The sequence below is a fragment of the Phaseolus vulgaris genome, chromosome 11, assembly GCF_051622355.1.
Source record: "Phaseolus vulgaris cultivar YP4 chromosome 11, ASM5162235v1, whole genome shotgun sequence".
NCBI classification, from domain to species: Eukaryota; Viridiplantae; Streptophyta; class Magnoliopsida; order Fabales; family Fabaceae; genus Phaseolus; species Phaseolus vulgaris.
In genome coordinates, this window is record NC_143508.1 from 43625042 (window position 1) to 43643319 (window position 18278).

An 18278-nucleotide genomic window follows, 5' to 3' on the forward strand; every position below is an offset into this window, starting at 1 on the left:
GAATCCTTAGGACAGGCTTTATTCAGGTCTGTGAAGTCGACACACATTATCCACTTCCCATTGGCCTTTTTTACCAGCATAACATTTACTAGTCACTTAGGGTATTGGATTTCCCTTATGTGGCCAACACTCAAAAGTTTCTGGATTTCTTCCTTGATAACCAAGCGTCTCTCTTCATTGAACTTCCTCCTCCTCTATATTACCGGCCTGACCTTCTCGTCCATATTGAGTTTGTGGCACAAGAAATCAAGGTTGATATCGGGCATATCTGAGGCAGTCCATGCAAAAGCATTCAAGTGTCTTGCTATCACTTCGACGATCTGATCTTCCATCTCCTGGCCTAGTGATGAGCCGAGCTTGAACTTCTTCCCTTTAATCTCTTTCTCCCAAACCTCTCCATCAAGCTCAGGTCGCCTTTCACTAGCGACTTCTGTACGGGTGGTCCTGTCAGGTCCATGTGCTTGGATGGTGACCACATTTATTCCCCTCTTGTTTTTCAGGATATTTTCATAGCATTTCCTCGCCGCCTTCTGGTCAGACTTGATGACAATTACCCCTCCCTCAAGGGAGGGCAACTTCATCTTCATGTGCCTTGTCGAGGCCACCACGCCTAACCTGTTCAAGGAAGGTCTGCCCAAAAGCATACTATAAGCCGAAATTGCGTTAACAACCAAATACCTGATACTGATTGTGCGAGATGAGGTGCCGTTTGAGAAATTCGTCCTTAACTCCACATGCCCCCTTACTTCCACCAGATCTGCAACAAAACAAAACAAGCAGCCATCATATGGTCTCAGTTGGTCAGGTGACAACTACAACTTACTAAATGTTATCCAAAACATTACGGCGGCCGAGCTCCCCTGGTCAATGAGATCCTGTGCACTCTTCTTCCCACAGTGACGACCGAGATCACTACTGGATCATCTTCGTGGGACTACGTCTCCCAAATCAGCCTTTGTAAAACAGAGGTCGGGCTCGGCTGGCTGGTCAATCCCTTGTGCCTCTACCGACATCACCTTCCTCGCATACTTCTTGCGTTTGGAGGCGGAACACCCTTCCTAAAAATCCTCCTAATCTCACCGTGGACAGGTACCTCGTGCCCTTGGTTCGCTGGAGGAAGCTCCTCCTTCGACCCTTCCTGACTCCCCTTCAGATACTCTTTCAAAAACTCATCCTTTATCAAGCCTGCTAATTGGTAGCCTAGGGCTATACAGTGCTCTACATCATGCCCGAATGCTTTGTGGAACTCGCACTAGACCTCCTTGCGTGGTCCCAAATTCCTGTCAGATTTCGAGGGGAACCTCAGTTTATTTGCCATACCTGGCATAGCCAACATCTCCTTGTAAGTCATCTCTCACCTTCGACTAGGGTTGGCTCTTTCTTGGCGCGTAAGGTGCTCGTCGTGCATTTGACCTCTTCTCGATCACAACTTCATGTACTCTCATTGGTTGAGCTCGACTGCCTTCTTTGGGCTTGGCCTGCCCTGGGTACGTGCTATCGCGCTTCACTGTTACAGCCTCTTCCGCAGCGATGTGAGCAACAACTCGTCGTCGGATTTCCCCGAACATCCTTGCCCGATTTCTGATCAGCGAGTCGTTGAATGGCCCTGACAGGATCCCCTGCCCAAAGGCATGGACCATCAAGGCCTCATCCTGAGTCTGGAGCCTTACTACGAACGCCCCAAACCTGTTCAAAAAATCCTTCAAAGGTTCTCCCTGTCTCTGCTTCACACCGAAGAGGTCGAAAGGGACAGGCGGTTGAGCTTGGTTGACGATGAATTGTTCCCTGAACAATCCAGAAAATTTATCAAACGAGGTGATGTGGTCGTCTGGGAGGCCAACAAACCACTATAGCGTCGTGCCTGTGAACATGCCCAAAAACATATTGCAATGCATAGCATTCGTTCCTCTCGAGATCATCATCTGAGCATTAAATGATGTGAGATGGGCCTCTGGGTCTTCTGCACTTGTAAAAACAATCTTGGGCGTTATGAAACTGGCTGGTACGACAACGTCCATAATCGCCTGTGAGAATAGCCTGGGGCGAGCCCTTGGTTGAATAGTCGGGCCTCGCTTCCCTGTGGAGCGTTCGCCTAGCTGCTGGAAGTCCTTACATAATTCCTCGTTGGCTTTACATAACTCCTCATTACTCGCCCGTGACGCATCTAGTTCTGCCATGAACTGGTTTTACTTGAGCACCTGCTCGGCTCGAACCTTTGCCATTTGTAAGTAAAATTTTTATTAATAATCTTTTTATTAAATTATAATAAAAATTGAGAATATTTTTTTTAAAGAATAAATTATAATAAAAAGTAAATATTATTATATATATTCGTATTTCTTATTTTTATCATTACAACACATGTGCCACCATTAAGCAATTAACCAAAAATTCATCCTCAATTGTTCAATCAACATTAATCATGAAAAATAATATATAGAAAAGAAGAAAATATAATGAAATATGCTTTTGCCTTGGACCCGTAGAGGGACTTAGTCAGATCGATCATTCATATCCTTTATCACCACTGTCAACCACTTCCCTTCCATATCCTCCCTCACCACCATTCTTTATTTTTAACCCTCCCAATCAAATCCCAAAACGTAAGCGTTTTGCTTGTTTGTTCTTCCATCTCCAATCCATTTTCTCATTCCTTTCGCTCATAGACTAACACGCCTCTCCTTTTCTCCCTATGTCCTTTCTTTCTCATAGACTAACCCCTTTCTTTCTCATAGGCTAATCCCTCTCACTCCCACCGACGTACTTTTATTTGGTACGTTTTTTTCCTTTCAATTTTTTATTCAATGAACAAAATCCTACTATTTTTTTTGTTTTCTTTAATAATTCTATTATAAGTTTGGTTAAATTGTTGTGTTAGAGTATTTGTGGCATTATTTGTGATTTTATCTATTTCACAACATTTAATTTATTATTAAATTATTTTATCATTATAAATTTATAGTTAATTTTAATAAATATAAATACATATATAATAATTATAAAAGTAAAAAATGTAGATGTAACTATAAATGTAATTCTTAATACGAAGGTAACGTCTTTAATTGTGATTTTGGGAATGATTACATATTATACCATTTTTATGATTTACCATATATACACAAATAAAATGCTAGATATGCTATACGTTAAATGGTTTTAAACAAGTTATAGTCGTATAGTTATTATTTTAACATCCAAAACCTTATCATTAATATTAATATTTATTGTTGTTATCATTATTTGTATTATTTGTGTAGGGAAACAGATGGAGAAATAGAAATGGATCTTCTGCGGAATGCGTATTCGAATGTCTCAGATGACGAAGAACAACCCAAACGACAGAGATTATCACACTCTTCCTCTAATCCGTCAAAACGACATCTTCCTTCCCCTTCGCCTCCTTTAATCCACCAAAAGCAACCTCCTATTCCCGGAAGTTACATTTCAAAACGACAACGCGCTCTGATGGGTCCCACCCCTCCCCCTCTTCCTGACCTGGTTCCTGTTCTTTCTCCGTTCACGCTATCAGGTATTCATCACTTTTTTTAGCCTTTGTGTTGTCCAAAATTGATCTGTTTTTGTTTGTGTGCATTTTTCTAATTAGAGACTGTTCGAGTGGTACTTCATTCACATTCATATTTAGTGGAATTTGTTCAATTTTTGAGTTATGATCAGAGTAGTCGATGCCAAATGACTGCGCCGTTAAGTGATATAGCGGGATAGTGGGGTAACGATGTTTTGAACCCTAAACCCTTAACATAGTTTATGCCGCTGAGAGATAAAATAGCAAAAAAAGTAGGAAGAATTAAAGAGGAGTCATTGCTGTTTCAAATTTTTTAAAGAGAAATTCTAGACAGAACAGAGAAAAAAGAAGTAGAAAATAAGTTGAAATCTGCAAAGTGGCTGGAAAAGAGATGGGTCTTTGTTAATTGGTGAGAAGCAGTGATTGGCTGCTAGAATTTGGATGAAAAAAGCTGCGTTGTGGTGAAATAGTATTTGCTGGAAAACATTGGCTGTAAATAATACTCACTGGGAAAACGTCGGCGGTAAACAATAATGTTGATCAGATAAGGCTTGTTGGAAATTCATTGGCGGTGAATAGTAATGCGGGTGGTGAATTGTGAATTTGTGACAGCGGTGACTAACAATGTGTCCAACATGAATAGTGATGGTAGAGAAAAAAATAGAAACTAGAAAAGGTACACAATTTCTATAATATTTAGTCCTCTGAGCAGTGATAGGGAAAGTACAAATCTGAGTTCCCTTCTTGTTGGGATCGTGATTCCATGTTGAAAGGATCAATGCAAAACAAGCTACGGAGGATGTACCACTCTAGTACCTTGTTGAGGAGAGAGAAATCAAGAAGGTATATAATGAATCCCATGTATTGGGTACTTAGAAGAGTATTCTTATTTATAATGAAGAAGAGAAGAGATACAATAATAAAGAGCACCATCAATATCTAATAATGGGAAATATTTGGCAAGATATATCCTTTTCAAATAATATTTTATATCTCTCTATTTAATGTAATCAAATCATATCATATATGTAACATTTGTGATAACATCTTATGACTTGGAGGGAAACATATCATGGTTGTGGCCTGGATACTTTAGTGAGTATGGAAAGCAAATGTTCTTTTCCCTAGGAAATAGACAAAACTTGGAGTCTTAGGTACTTATTTTTTCATAATTATATCTGTATTCTTCTATATAAATCGCACTGAGATTTTCTTTTCCTGGTTGTGGAGGTATTTAAGAGAATTGGATTTTTTTGGCATGACTAGAGTACTTCTTGCATGAACATAGTGTCTATGGATGCAGCTAACCAACTTCAAAATGTGTTAAAATAATTTTGAAGTCTGTAGTGATAGCCATGCTAAAGTTATTTTAATATTGTCTATAGTTTTTAATTGGTTGTCTATGAGCACAGTGCTTATTCAACAATTGCTTTGTATAGCTACTATCTTAGTTCAAGGTCCACTTCTCAATTTAAGGACCTCCACTTCTTAATTTTGAAGTATGCATATGCTATATTCTGTCTCTGGCTGAGTGATGAGCTTGCATAGTTTAAATTTCTTTATTTCCTCACACATACCTTTTTCTGTTGGTACTTTCTTCAGGCATAGATGTGCTGCATGTTTTAATGGTTCTATATTAATCTTTGATAGAGACAACTGCTCTGACCTTTTTCTTGTTCGTAAAACTTAGGTAGTATCTCAGTTGCTGATATACATCATAATATTTTGTCGTTGTTGAAAAGTAAAGCAAAGGGTCATCAAAGCCAGAATCTGATATCTGAAAAGCTATCTACAACTTTATCCGGGCATACTAATGCAGTCAATGCTATACATTGGTCATCAACTCATGGTATGTTCTCTTTGTTGACAAACTGTTGCCCTTGTATGTGTGTGATATACTAGTCGTAATAAGGAATAATTTTCCTAAGTTGTTTCTTATTGATAAAGGTATTGCAATTGTATTATATTTTAATTGGATTTTGATGTATAAAGCATTTTTTCACAGCTAGAATAAATTTAAAATCTAAGTATTGAAAAGTGTTGTGTATATATATGTGAGAAAGAGTAAGAGAGATATGCTTATTATGTATACTAGTATTTATTGTTCATCAGAGTTAGCTTACAGCTCACCTCCTTGCATCTGCCGGGATGGATCACACAATTTGCGTATGGAATGTATGGAGCAGAAATCAGAAGAAAGCATGTGTGCTAAACTTCCACAATGCAGCCGTCAAAGATGTGAAATGGTCTCAGCAAGGGCACTTTCTACTTTCTTGTGGATATGATTGCACATCACGGTTGGTCGATGTTGAAAAGGGAATGGAGACTCAGGTTTTCAGTGAAGATCAAATTGTTGCAGTTATAAAGTTCCATCCAGACAATTCAAATATCTTCCTTTCTGGAGGTTCAAAGGGCCATATCAAATTATGGGATGTCAGAACTGGCAAAGTAGTGCATCATTATAATAGAAACTTAGGTCCGATTCTCGATCTTGAGTTCACAAGGAATGGGAAGCAATTCATTTCTTCTTGTGATGTATCTCAGACTAATATAAGTGAGAACGCTATTATTGTTTGGGATGTGTCAAGGGAGGTACCGTTGTCTAATCAGGTAAGAGAATACAATATCTATCTTTCATATTCTGTTTTTACTATTCATCTTATTACCAAATTGCTGTGAAGTTTGTGTATTGTTAGTTTAAGCAGCTGTTACTTGTGTTAATAAGTCATCCTGGAGAGAATGGAATAATGCAGATAGTCTAGTATAAGTTATAGCCTGCAAGTTCTATATTCTAAAACCAGCCCGTGATTGAGTCATTTAATGTATGCACACTGTTATGTTGTTATGTTTTCTTAATATTTTGTATTGACATTAAATATGAAATTTTAATAATTTAGTATTCCGTATTTTTAAATCTATAGGTAATCCTAGTGAGTCTTACAAAATAGGGTTTAACTTAATCCTACAAAACTAACTTGTCATATACTATATTTGACAGCATCTCTAGTCAATGTGAGATTTGGATTTTTCCAATGGTGAGAATTTGGGATAGGGCTGTTGTTCTTGCGGAGCATTATCATCTAAAATATGGAAATAAAATAAAATGTAAGTGACTGCATGTCCAGAAAGAAACACATTCCACATCAACTATTTGCCCATGAATAGTATGATTTATTACAAGAATTTGTTTAGGATAGGGAACCAACACGCTTCATATTAGGTAAAACATATAGCAGCAAAATAGTATAAAAACAGCCTGCCTAACAACAACTGAATCAGCAGATTCATATTTTATTCTAACTAAAAAGTTTTCCTAAAATGCCTAACCATTTATTCCTAATATACTTTCAACCCTGCCGTCACGCTGCCCCTGCCAGCCTCCTGCCCCCAACCCCACCCCTCAAGATGGCATAGATATCAATCAGGCCATTGTACTTGCAGGAAGTTCAAAGTTAGGTTGGAACATCCTTTGTAAGGACGTCTTGTTGCTTCATTGGAAGGAATGGCCTAATATTCATCATCAGGCTCAGTTGTTTCTCAATTTTCTCATGTTTAGTTTGACTGTGCTGGATTTTGAGCAATACATATAGGATCCTTGTTGTCACAGTATGACCTCATTTCTCAACCTCACAAAATCGACTTGTAAGGTAAGGTTTGCATCTTAGTTATATATTATAATTTGGTCATATCTCTAGTTGGTGTGGGATTTCCAATGTACCCATTCCCACTAAGAACTGGACATCTTGAGCATGGGATAGAAGGGGTTATGATAGCAGGTAACATGATAGGTCCAATAAACCTCGCTAGAATAGTCTCTTAATACCATATTATGAAAGTGGGGTTAAGGCTTAACTAATCTCACTAGAATAGGCTCTTGATAAGCTCCAATACTATCTTATGAAGTGGACTTTAAGCTTAACTTAATTTCACAAAATCAACTTTTAAGGTGAGGTTTGTATCCCACTTATATATTATAATTTGGCCATATCTCTAGTTAATATGGGATCTTCAACATATATTTTTCATTGTCATGTGACTATGTTGCCCTATTCTAACGTGTATTACCCTGATGTAGTGCTATTGAAAAATGGCCATGGCACTTGTCGCCAGAACATGGCGATGGTGAAGCGGGTTTCTCATGACAGCCCATGGCGGCCGCTTTTTGCATCACGGGATGGTAAGGCTAAACGAAAATGGCGAAAAACGTGGGGAGAACAAATTGTGAGCGAGGGGATGAGGTTTGTGGCATGGGCGTTGGGAGAAACTTGACCTAGCTAGGAGAAAAACCTAATATTGTGGGCATAGATATTAAAATGATTTGGGTCATACTCAACCCAATTAACGTGTTAGTGGTAAGTGGTTATCGACACACTTAGACATTAAAATGATTTGGGCCATACTCGACCCAATTAGCATGTTAGTATTAACCAACTAACAACTACTATTAGATAACCCTAATCTGTAGTTGCTACTCACTGTCACTGCACACAACAATTGTACACAGCCACTGCCCACGACCACTATTCATCGTCGTTGATCAGCGTCACTTGTCGTTATTGACGATCTTGCTGACGTCTCCGTCGCCACTGTCGCTACTGTCCCAATGCCATTGCCAGCTACCTATTGTTGCCGCACACCGTCGTCCATTGCCGCATACTGCCACCTGCCACAAGTGTTTTTCTTTTTTAAAGGAAATATTCAAATTAGGATTGAGAATGAATTGCTTGATAACTCTGATTCTGAGTTTGAAAAATTACTTAACTTTGACAAGAGTTTCTATGAAGGGGAAGAGGAGGAGGGTTATGCTCCATTGGATTTCTTTTATGTTTTGTTGTTATTTTAAGTTTTGAACTTGAAATTTGTGGTGTTTTTTATTTGATATTGTTATTTGAATTTCTAGACATAGTATTATTATTAGTTATGATTGTCTCTTTCATTCTTTTTGTATTTTTTTAAGTTATCTATACGTATATATTTGTATTTCTTTTGACTGGAATGCTTCTGCCATACTTCGTTATGGTTTCCGTTATAACATCAATAAGGGTTTTTAGGGTTCCCAACATGTTCCGATATCGATAACATTGGCCAATGATAGATTGTGTTTGAAGGATTAGTGACAGACAGGTGATGAAGATGGTATCGCTTTAATACAATGTTGAGAAGAGAGAAACCAAGATGGAATGTAATGAATTCTATGTGTAGGGTACAATATGGGTGGCTAAACGGGCCAGCCTGGCCCGTCACTGGCCTGCCAATGGGATACGGGTTGAAATTAGTAACCCACCCCGTCAGAGGGTGGGTTGGCAAGCCCGCCACTATTTCATAGTTTTTTAATTTTTTGTTTTGGATTTATTTACTTGGTTATAATCATTAATATTATTTTTTGGACAATAAAAATACAAGGAAGAGCAATTAAATTTAATGAAACTTTAATATTTTAATAAAAGAAGGTTTAATGCCTAACAAAAGAGTAAATATCAACAATAATTTAATGAATCAAGTGATTTATAAAGAAATTAATGTAAATAAAGTTGTATATAAAACATTGACCACCACCAATTTTAATTCCAAAAGCATGAGATTTCTCTTTAAAAGTACCAAAAATACTGTCTCGCCTTTGGTCCGTTAGGTTTGCGGGTTAGGTGGACCGGGCCTATGTGGGTTGGTAGGTTCAAAAATTTAACCCATCCCGCCTAAATGAGGGTGGACTAGCAGTCCAGTCTGCTTTGCCATCCCTAAGGGTACACACATGCATATTCTTATTATGTATAAGAGATACAATAATAATGAACAAAATCAATATCTAATAATGGGAAATATTTGTGATTAAGGTGCCAACTTAGTTCGGATGCTAAGATTTCATAGTGGTGCTTAACATGATTTTTTAAAAAATAATAATAGGAAATATTTGATAAGATATTTTCTTATCAAATCATAATATATCTCTCTATCTAATGTAATCAAATCTTATCTCTAACACAATCAACTCATATCTCTAATACTCCCGTTCAAGTTATTGTATATGTATCATGAGACAAACTTGTTGCAAAAATCATCAACAAAAGACCTCTTGAGAGAGTAAAAAACATGTTAACTAGTTGGTTGTCAAAGCCTACATAGTAAATAATGCTAGTAGATATTTTCTAGAGCTGACTTTCTCTTTGTCAAAGTGATAATTAATCTTCAAAATGTTCTGTCCTTTTCTAAATCATATATTTAACACTCCCCTTCAAGCTATAGAACGTATGAATGATATGATGATTGTCAAAGCAAAAATGAGTAGTTAGCACGACAGTTGTCAGAAAGCAAACAATATCAAAGAACACAACTATTGGAAAACAAAAGTGATCAAAGGACATGACATTTGTCAAAAAGCAAAAACGCTAAGGGGGAACTATCAAAAGCAAAAATGATTAGAGGATACAACAACAGTCGAAAAATGAAAATGCTCCAAAGAGGCAACAATTATCTTAAAAGTAAAAAATGCTTAACAAGCATAATGGCTTCCAGAAAGTCAAAGATGCTAAAAGGACACAATGGCTATCGGAAAGGAAAAAATGCTTAGAGTGCATTCGTTCCTGGGGAGCCAAAGTGCTTAAGGGGCATGGCGATTGTTGGAGAAATAGTGTCTTTGCATATCAAGGTGATGCCAATAGTGACGATTGTCAGGAAAAGAAAAACTCTCTAGAAGAAGAAAAAACAATTGCTAGATAATGTCGACAATTAGCAGTAATGTTGGTTGGAAAAGGTTTAATGGAAAAAGGAACTCACTGGAAAAAATGTTTCTAGGAAATCATTGGCCATAATAGTACTTGTAGGAAAAATGTTTACAATAAACAATAAAATTGACTGGAAGAGGCCTACTAGAAAGTCGTTGAATGATGAATAGTAACACAAGTGATGAATTGTGTGGTGGCAAAGAGCAATGTATCTAGCATGAAAAGTGACAATACGAAAAAAAAACACAAAATTGAAAACATACATGATTTCTAAAATGTTTGCTCCTACGAGTAGTATGCCCACAAGAAACGCACGAATTTGTGTTTCCTTCTCATTACACGATAATACCCTTTTAGAAATTGAATTTTAAGCATAATTCAACTTCATGTCGGCTTGTAAGGTGTGGTTTGCATCCACTTATATACTATAATTTGGTCATATCGATAGTTGATGGAAAATCTTCAATACACCCCTCACGTTTAGGACTAAACATCTCTAGTGCGAGTCTAGATATTTGTGGGTGGGTCGATAGCATGTGATTTGTTGGGCCTATCGTGCCACCCGCTATCGGGCCGCTATCGGACCACCCATAATATATAGTCCCACGCACAAGTTGGTAGTCTCGACGTGAGGGGGTGTGTTGGAGATCCCACATCGACTAGAGATTAGAGCCTTTCATTGTATATAAGTGGGTGCAAACCTTAACCTTATGAGCCGATTTTATGGGGTTGAGTTAGGCTTAAAGTCCACTTCGTAACAACCCACAATCCTCACGTTTAGGACTAAACATCTCTGGTGCGAGTCTAGATATTTGTGGGTGGGTCGATAGCATGTGACACAATTACCAACAATCCTTGATAGGATAAACTATGATACAATGTTGGAAGGATTAGTGGCAAAGCAAGTCACAGATGACGGTACCATGTTTAGAAGAGAGAACTTGAAAAAGAAAATGGTTACGAATTATGTTGCAACTTGTCCTATTTTGTCAACAAAGTAAGTATCAAGCATGTTCACCCCAAGGGCTTCTTCAATTGCTTCCTATTCTGATGGCAATATGGGAAGACATAAGCATGGATTTCATATTAAAACTCCCAAAATGGTTAGTAAGTATGGACATTTCATTCCCCTAAAGCATTCGTATTCGGCAAGATCGATAGCTGAAGTTTTATCAAAGAGATGGTAAAGTTACATGGAATTTCGACTTAAATTGTGAGTGATAGAGATACTATGTTCTCAAGTCTCTCTTGGAAAGAATTGTTTAGACTTCAAGGTACCACATTGAATATGTGTACGACATACCATCGTGGGACGGGTTGTGTCTTTATATTAAGACTAACCTTGACGAGGTAGAGGTGTACTTTTGATATGTTTTTGACAATGATAATCATGTGCGAAAGGGACTAGTTTCCCTTATTAACCAATTTTGTTTTCTTTCTTTTGACGAAATAAGATCACCAGTTAAGAGTTGGTGCGTTTTTCGGTCTAGCTACTCTATTCTTCTTTCTTCTTCTACCAAGGTTCGTAACTATTTTGTTGTTAGGGTTAAAAACTAATGGTCTAATACCATGTAAAAAAAGTATATTCGCATACTCTGAAATGTGTGATACAAATGACATAAGTAGCCTTTTAGAGTACAACAAATGAAGATCCCAATTAGAATTTCAATTAGAAATAGTAAATATTATAATTTACAGAAACAGAAAGAAATAAAAACGGCCATGTATAATCGGAAATTTTACTCCCTTAATTACAGCTGTATAGTCAGAATAATTGCTCCATAATTTAGCAAACAGCTGGATATGTGCTTTTCTATTATTTTCTCAATATCCAATGGGATGAATACCCATACTCAATTTATTTCCTAGATAGATGTTGAGTTTAAATGAACGGCTTGAAAATTGCTAAGGAACACGTATTTCTGCACTCAAATCACTTAAGGAACCTAAAAGTTTTGTTAAGAGTCTTCTACTGCTCTGTAGCTGATGCATCTTTTTGTTCATCGTGTTGTTTTCATTTTCTGGAAATAACTAAGGTTAAAATATTATTATACCTGCATGTGAAATGCTCATGTTTATATTGCAGGAAACAAAAAAATTAACGTTGTCCTTACATATTGGATTAAATTACATTATCTACATTTTACTTATTTAAACTTCTCTCTCAGGGTATCCTGACATTCTGTTAAATAATTAGATTTGTTGATGGTAGTTAAATATTAGTGACAGTATTAATGCAGCAAAGAAGCATGATTTCCACTGATAACGCTTCACAAGTAGCTTAAAAGATCACTTTTTAATTGCCTTCCGATGACTTTCCATGAGATGATATTAAATTAAATGTGATAAAACTCAGGCCCACTTAATTTTCTATGATGCTTACCACCTTTCGTTCTTTATGCTTGTATGCATTTAGGAGTATGCAATTCATCTCTAAATATCATTTTGACCGTTTGTACATGTAAACGTTGTTATGACTTAATGAATTTAGATTTTTAATTAGCTTATTATACTCCTGAATCAGGTTTATGCAGAAGCTTATACATGTCCTTGCTTGAGGCTCCACCCATTTGATTCAATCTTTGTTGCTCAGTCTAATGGAAATTATGTTGCAATCTTTACTGCCACCCCACCTTACAGACTCAACAAATATAAGCGATATGAGGGCCATGTGATCTCTGGGTTTCCAATCAAGTGCAATTTCAGCTTAGATGGGAAAAAACTCGCTTCTGGCTCTTCAGATGGCTCTATCTACCTTTATGATTATCAGTCATCCAAAGTTGTGAAGAAAATCAAGGCCCATGAGCAAGCATGCATAGATGTTGCCTTCCACCCCATTATACCTAATGTTATTGCTTCATGCTCGTGGGATGGAAGTATTTTGGTATTTGAGTAGTGATACCTATTATCATCCCATTCCAGGGTAATCTTTAATTTTCTCAAAAGTCAATGGGCATGCATTTGGTTACTAGAAAATGATTTGCTAGGAGAGTGGAAAACTCTAGCTTTCTCTTAGTCTAGGCAGCTGTTTCTTGTTTATTAGATACTGTGTGAATAATGAAACCTCCCACAAGTCAATGTTTTCTTAAATGTGTGGCCTTTTACTGTTATACTGTGGATTTAATGTTTGATGCACTTATGTTACAACTACAGTGAATCATGGTGTAAATTGTTTAAAAAACAGTTTAAAGTATTTACCACAAGAGAGAAATCTTGGTAAACTTTAATTAATGATGTGACAGATCAATTAGGAACTGTGTAGAAAGTTACTAAAGTTGATGAAAATATAAATGCTTCTTCATTATAGGCCCTTAATTTTGTTAGTGAAGAACTGTTTTGGATAATTCAGGCAATGATCTTACAATGTGTAAAGCTGCACAGAGATTTGTGTTGGCCATTAGCATCTAAATTGGCTGAAGAGTCAACCTGCTTCCACCACTGGAATAAAAAGCACCGAAATGAAAATAGGCTTCATGACTATCGAGATTCCCAAAAACCTATTAACTTTCCAAAAGATTGATAAATGGTCAAAGGATGCCATCATAAATTGTAGTTTTGTCGCAACAAATATCATCCTGCAAGTTGCATGGTTCTATCTCGAATATTCAGGGTCTCAGACCAAAATTTGATCACTTTGAAAAGTTTCAACCATCGTTGTCACACTAACACAATGAATTATCCTTTTTAGCTATGCAACAAACATGTGATATTCCCTCTGGCAGATTTTGGAAAGCCTGTTGTGAAACTGAAAATGCTTACACGTATTTGCATGTCCTTCACACCCTAATGCGGGACAGGGCCATTTTCTCATGTTATTCATAGTGAAATAAAACTATACAAAACGTGGCCTGAGGCAGTGGTGCATCTCACGAATCACAGGCTATGTCTAGGTGCTGGTAACCATTACCTACCACCATGGAAGGAATCCCAAATGAGACTTAATTCAAGAGGGATTGGTGGGGGCAAACTCAGATGTTCTTTTGTTCAGCCACATCTTCCCCTCAAGGAAGAGAGATGGAGGGGCCCCTGACAAGGTCTAAATATGACATCATAATTATGTAAACACCCTTTCCACTCTTCATGGGGGTCACACCCTAATTTTCCACAAAAATTTCAATTCTGGAAAACATTGGTTTTATATCTGCATATATCACACAGCACTATCTAGAAAAACCAGCATCTCTTCCAAAGTTCGATGGTCCACAAGTACAAGTACCTCTCTCTTATAACTGTTTATATTGGAAAAATATGGGTAATGTAATCTCAAATCCCATTTAAAGCAAGAAACGCACAGCCCTTAGGTGTTATGCAGCCTACTATCCTATGAACATAATTTATTTTCAACGTCTCTATGAATATGTTCCCCACCTTACATGGTCTTAAGCACTCTCTCTCTATATTATCCCAATATTTATCTCTTTGCTTGTCCCACTAGTCTTTCCCCCAAAAACAAACTCAAAAGGCAAAAAGGGAACAAGAAAGATGGAACTTAGAGAGTGAGGAAAGCATGCCCCTACTCCACAGTCCATATGACTGCAATCATCATCTAAAAGAGAGATACTTTTGTGGCGTACTTGAGGTCAAGAGGGCATTCGCGTTTTAAGGTCCCACAGGCTAACCTATGGGGTGACAAGAAACGATGGGCTGAAAGGTTTTCAAGCTAAGCCAGTTAAAGCTCTAGGATTTGACATGAACTTCCTTCATGGTTCTTAATCACTTTAGTACATGATATTGCATTTAATTGGGCGTGAGGAGCCTAGAATTACAATTATTACTGAGTAAAGTTTGTGCTTTGCAATAAACATCGTTGCTTTGGAATCACAAAACCACCTATCCTAGCCATTTTCACTGAATACTCTCACTCTGCTAATCACATTGTCTCTTTCTTTTGATTCATCTTGTCATCTATGCTTTCCAACTTTTGGATTAATGTTTATCCTCTGCTACATGCTAGACCATAATCAAAATGTTTGTGCCTTGCTCACAGTGTTATCACTAGCCTCCCAATCCTTGCCCTGAAAAGTAGCCGACAAACTCATTTTATTGGCTCTGCCATGTGATTTGTGGCCTCAACCAAGTCACCCATTTGGTTGGTTCTTCTTTATTAAGGGCCAAAGAATTTAGTAAACAGAAAACGCCAATCATGGTTTTATTAAATGCACCTTGCTCTCAATTTCCCAAATTTGGAAGGATGCCTAATAAGGTGTTTATTTTCTATTATAGGCTACGTGGCCACTACTCACTAATCAACTGCTTGCATTTATGTTTCATAAATAACTATCTATATATATGGAGTAATATGCCTCAACACCTGACATGAATCATTATAATCTAAGCTCCCTGGTTATGTAAATCTTGGAGGGATCATGTTTTATCGTTGCCATTGGTTGACACTAAGTTCTAGAAAGCTGAGTCCAGCTAGAAGATAAAGTAGATAAATTAGATTCTGTCTTCTCTCCTTTCTGATAATAATTATTTTCCATATTTTATTTCACCTTTAACAGAGGTTGTTCTCCCTTTCACTGACCATGTTTGAACACTAGTGAATTGTGATGCAACTTGCATGAACTTCAATTTATGTTAACTGATCAATGTTTTCTCTCTTGCTATTATTTGTTTTTCTTTTCCAAACGAAGGTCTATTATTTTATGTTTTAAATTAATGATTGCATAATGTTTCATAGATATTTAGGCTGTAACATCCTTTCCTTTTGTCATATTTACTTTTTTTTTGTTTCAAGGAAGATGCCATCCTGCACTGTTTTGTATTCATTGTAAACATATTTTGACTTGAACCCTACTTTATGCAATTTCATATACTAGATACAATTTAATTGCCCTTTTTCCTTCTCCTCTTTTTCTTATTTATTTTTCTTTAGGATGTATAAACTGAATTAGGTCCTCTCAATGCTGTCATAGCCTTACATACTGTGTTCTTGTCAATGATTAGAGAAAGAAAAACAGAAAACTGAAGAGCCCCTTGTTTAAACTTCGGTCATTTTAATATATATTAGTGTTTTCTTGTCATGTCAGTCATTTGAGTGTGATAATACGTGTATGTCATTACTTCAAAAAAAAACCTGTGCAGATAATTAACAGGAGTCAAAAGTAAGACAGTGAAAGGGTAGCAATGTGATTTAAATAAATAATTTTCTTTTAGAAATAAAGTATGACTCAGTGAAGTGATGTATGCATTAGACATATATATTATATATATATATATAATATATATATATATTATAGTATATTATACACATACATAAAGACTATTCCTGCTTCCAATATTGTGCAATATATCTGGATTCTTCTAGTAGCATATGGATTAACCTGCATAGGCATTCATGAACACAATCCTTATTCTGGTGACATTTGACCGACAAGATGGCTTCCACAGTGAGTGGAGGGTGAAGGCCCTTATCAAGCTCCATGATCACAGGCCAAGAATGAAGTAAACGTTATCGTTTCTCTATTGCAAGGGAAAACAATATATGAAAGCGAAAGCAACATGGTATGAGACAGCAAAAAGTAAAAGCATAGAATAGGAGGGAAAATATAACGTATTTTGAAGTACAAAATTATTGGCAAACGGTTTTATTCAAATGGCTACAAGTTATTATTGACAAGGACTTTGATCACCTTCCCAATAATGTTGTGCATGAAGTCTCACCTCAACACACTAAAAGGATATAATATAGCTAGGGTCCTTGAATTTTCTTCTTTCATGGAATTATATACAATATTTTATAGCCCTGGCAATTGTGTAAAATGCATTGTGATTGACAGTTCGTTGCTGAAATCAGAATTTGACAGCAAATTTTGCTTTTGTAGTAATGGTGTACTGCGTTATCTATTTGTTGCATGAAGTGGTGGACAAGGTATCATAATACTTATCAACCATTGAGCTAGGTGAACTTTGCCTTTATGCAAATATTCCTTTCCTTTCTTTCTTTTTTTTCCTTTTATTCTTTTTCAACTTTTGTCTTTTTAGCTATTTTCTTTCCCCTTTTCTTTTCTTTTTTCTTCTTCTTCTTTTAAATTGAAGCATGCAACAAGGACACGTCCTGGTGGAGGTACAAGCATTGTACTGACCCCTTTGAGTAGATATACACAGTGTTATCACTTTCCTCTCGCAGCATATTATGATGATCTTGTTGTCGGTTAAATGATGCTGGCTATGTGAGTCGGTGAGAAAGATTAAAAGGGAAAACTGCAGTGGAAATGAACTAGAGTTCATGTTATTTTTATCTTCTTTGTTTATGTCATGAAGTCACCACCCATATTATCTTGTAGCAGCATTTAGAAATCAAGAAAATGTGGTGCTGATATATTTGATTAAGGGGGCACACACAGTAGCGGAATCTGGATTGTGTTGTACAAATTTTCACACCTCAAACTTAACTAAGATATAAACAAAAGGCATCATTTCAAGGCATTAATTAAACTAATCACAGTGAAAGCACTAGAGCCTAACATTTTTGCGTTTGAAAGTAACCAAACCGGGTAAATGATAAAAAAAGATAAAAACTTCAGATTTGGGGTTTTGTGTTGATTCATGAGTATTGCTCTTTTGACTAATTCCTACATTGAGAGTCTCAAATCGCCACGTTTAAGTACTGTTGAAGTCACTTAGAATATGAACAGCTTAGTAGGACCACACTTTTTGATTGAGAAAGGGTTTATGGCATTAGTAACACAAGAACAAGAACCTCTGAAAGTGTTACTTGCCTAGAATGCCATATTTTTCCTGCTCTCAACATGTGTTTCTGTTTGTCTTTTTTTTCTAAATCGAAAAGAAAAAGAAATGCTCATCATTCTGTTACTTTTTCATCTGAAGAAGATAAAAAGATTCACACAATAATGCAACAAGGTGGGGGATGCTGAACTAGTAGCACTGTTCAAGGGTCTTTAGAACCATCATTGCATGAATTTGTAGCAGACCTGGGTAAAGCCTAATGCAAGACATACCATTTCAAAACCATGATCTTTTTTTTTCCATCTCATAAAGTAATCAAATTTTACAAGATTCAATGCCCTTTT

At 36.7% G+C, this 18278-nt stretch overlaps 1 protein-coding gene across 2 annotated transcripts; it reads left to right on the forward strand.

The window, feature by feature from the left end:
* Positions 1–3072: 3072 nt before the first annotated feature.
* On the forward strand, positions 3073–13352 carry LOC137824617 (Transducin/WD40 repeat-like superfamily protein). 2 transcript variants are annotated; one of them, XM_090297486.1, is made up of 4 exons: positions 3073–3529; positions 5214–5372; positions 5636–6133; positions 12767–13352. In XM_090297486.1, the coding sequence occupies exons 3-4, from the start codon at positions 5672–5674 to the stop codon at positions 13136–13138; spliced, it is 834 nt and encodes a 277-aa protein (XP_090153612.1). In that variant the 5' UTR covers positions 3073–3529; positions 5214–5372; positions 5636–5671; the 3' UTR covers positions 13139–13352. The 2 variants fall into 2 exon arrangements, with proteins under 2 accessions (XP_090153612.1, XP_068486386.1); XM_068630285.2 differs by having other exon boundaries at positions 3147–3529; positions 5649–6133.
* The last annotated feature ends 4926 nt before the right edge of the window (positions 13353–18278 follow it).

Coding starts and splice junctions, on each gene's coding strand:
- LOC137824617 (XM_068630285.2), top strand. CDS start 3,280: ATGGATCTTCTGCGGAATGCGTATTCGAATGTCTCAGATGACGAAGAA. Junction 3,530..5,213: donor TTCTCCGTTCACGCTATCAG/GTATTCATCACT, acceptor CGTAAAACTTAG/GTAGTATCTCAGTTGCTGAT. Junction 6,134..12,766: donor AGGTACCGTTGTCTAATCAG/GTAAGAGAATAC, acceptor CTCCTGAATCAG/GTTTATGCAGAAGCTTATAC.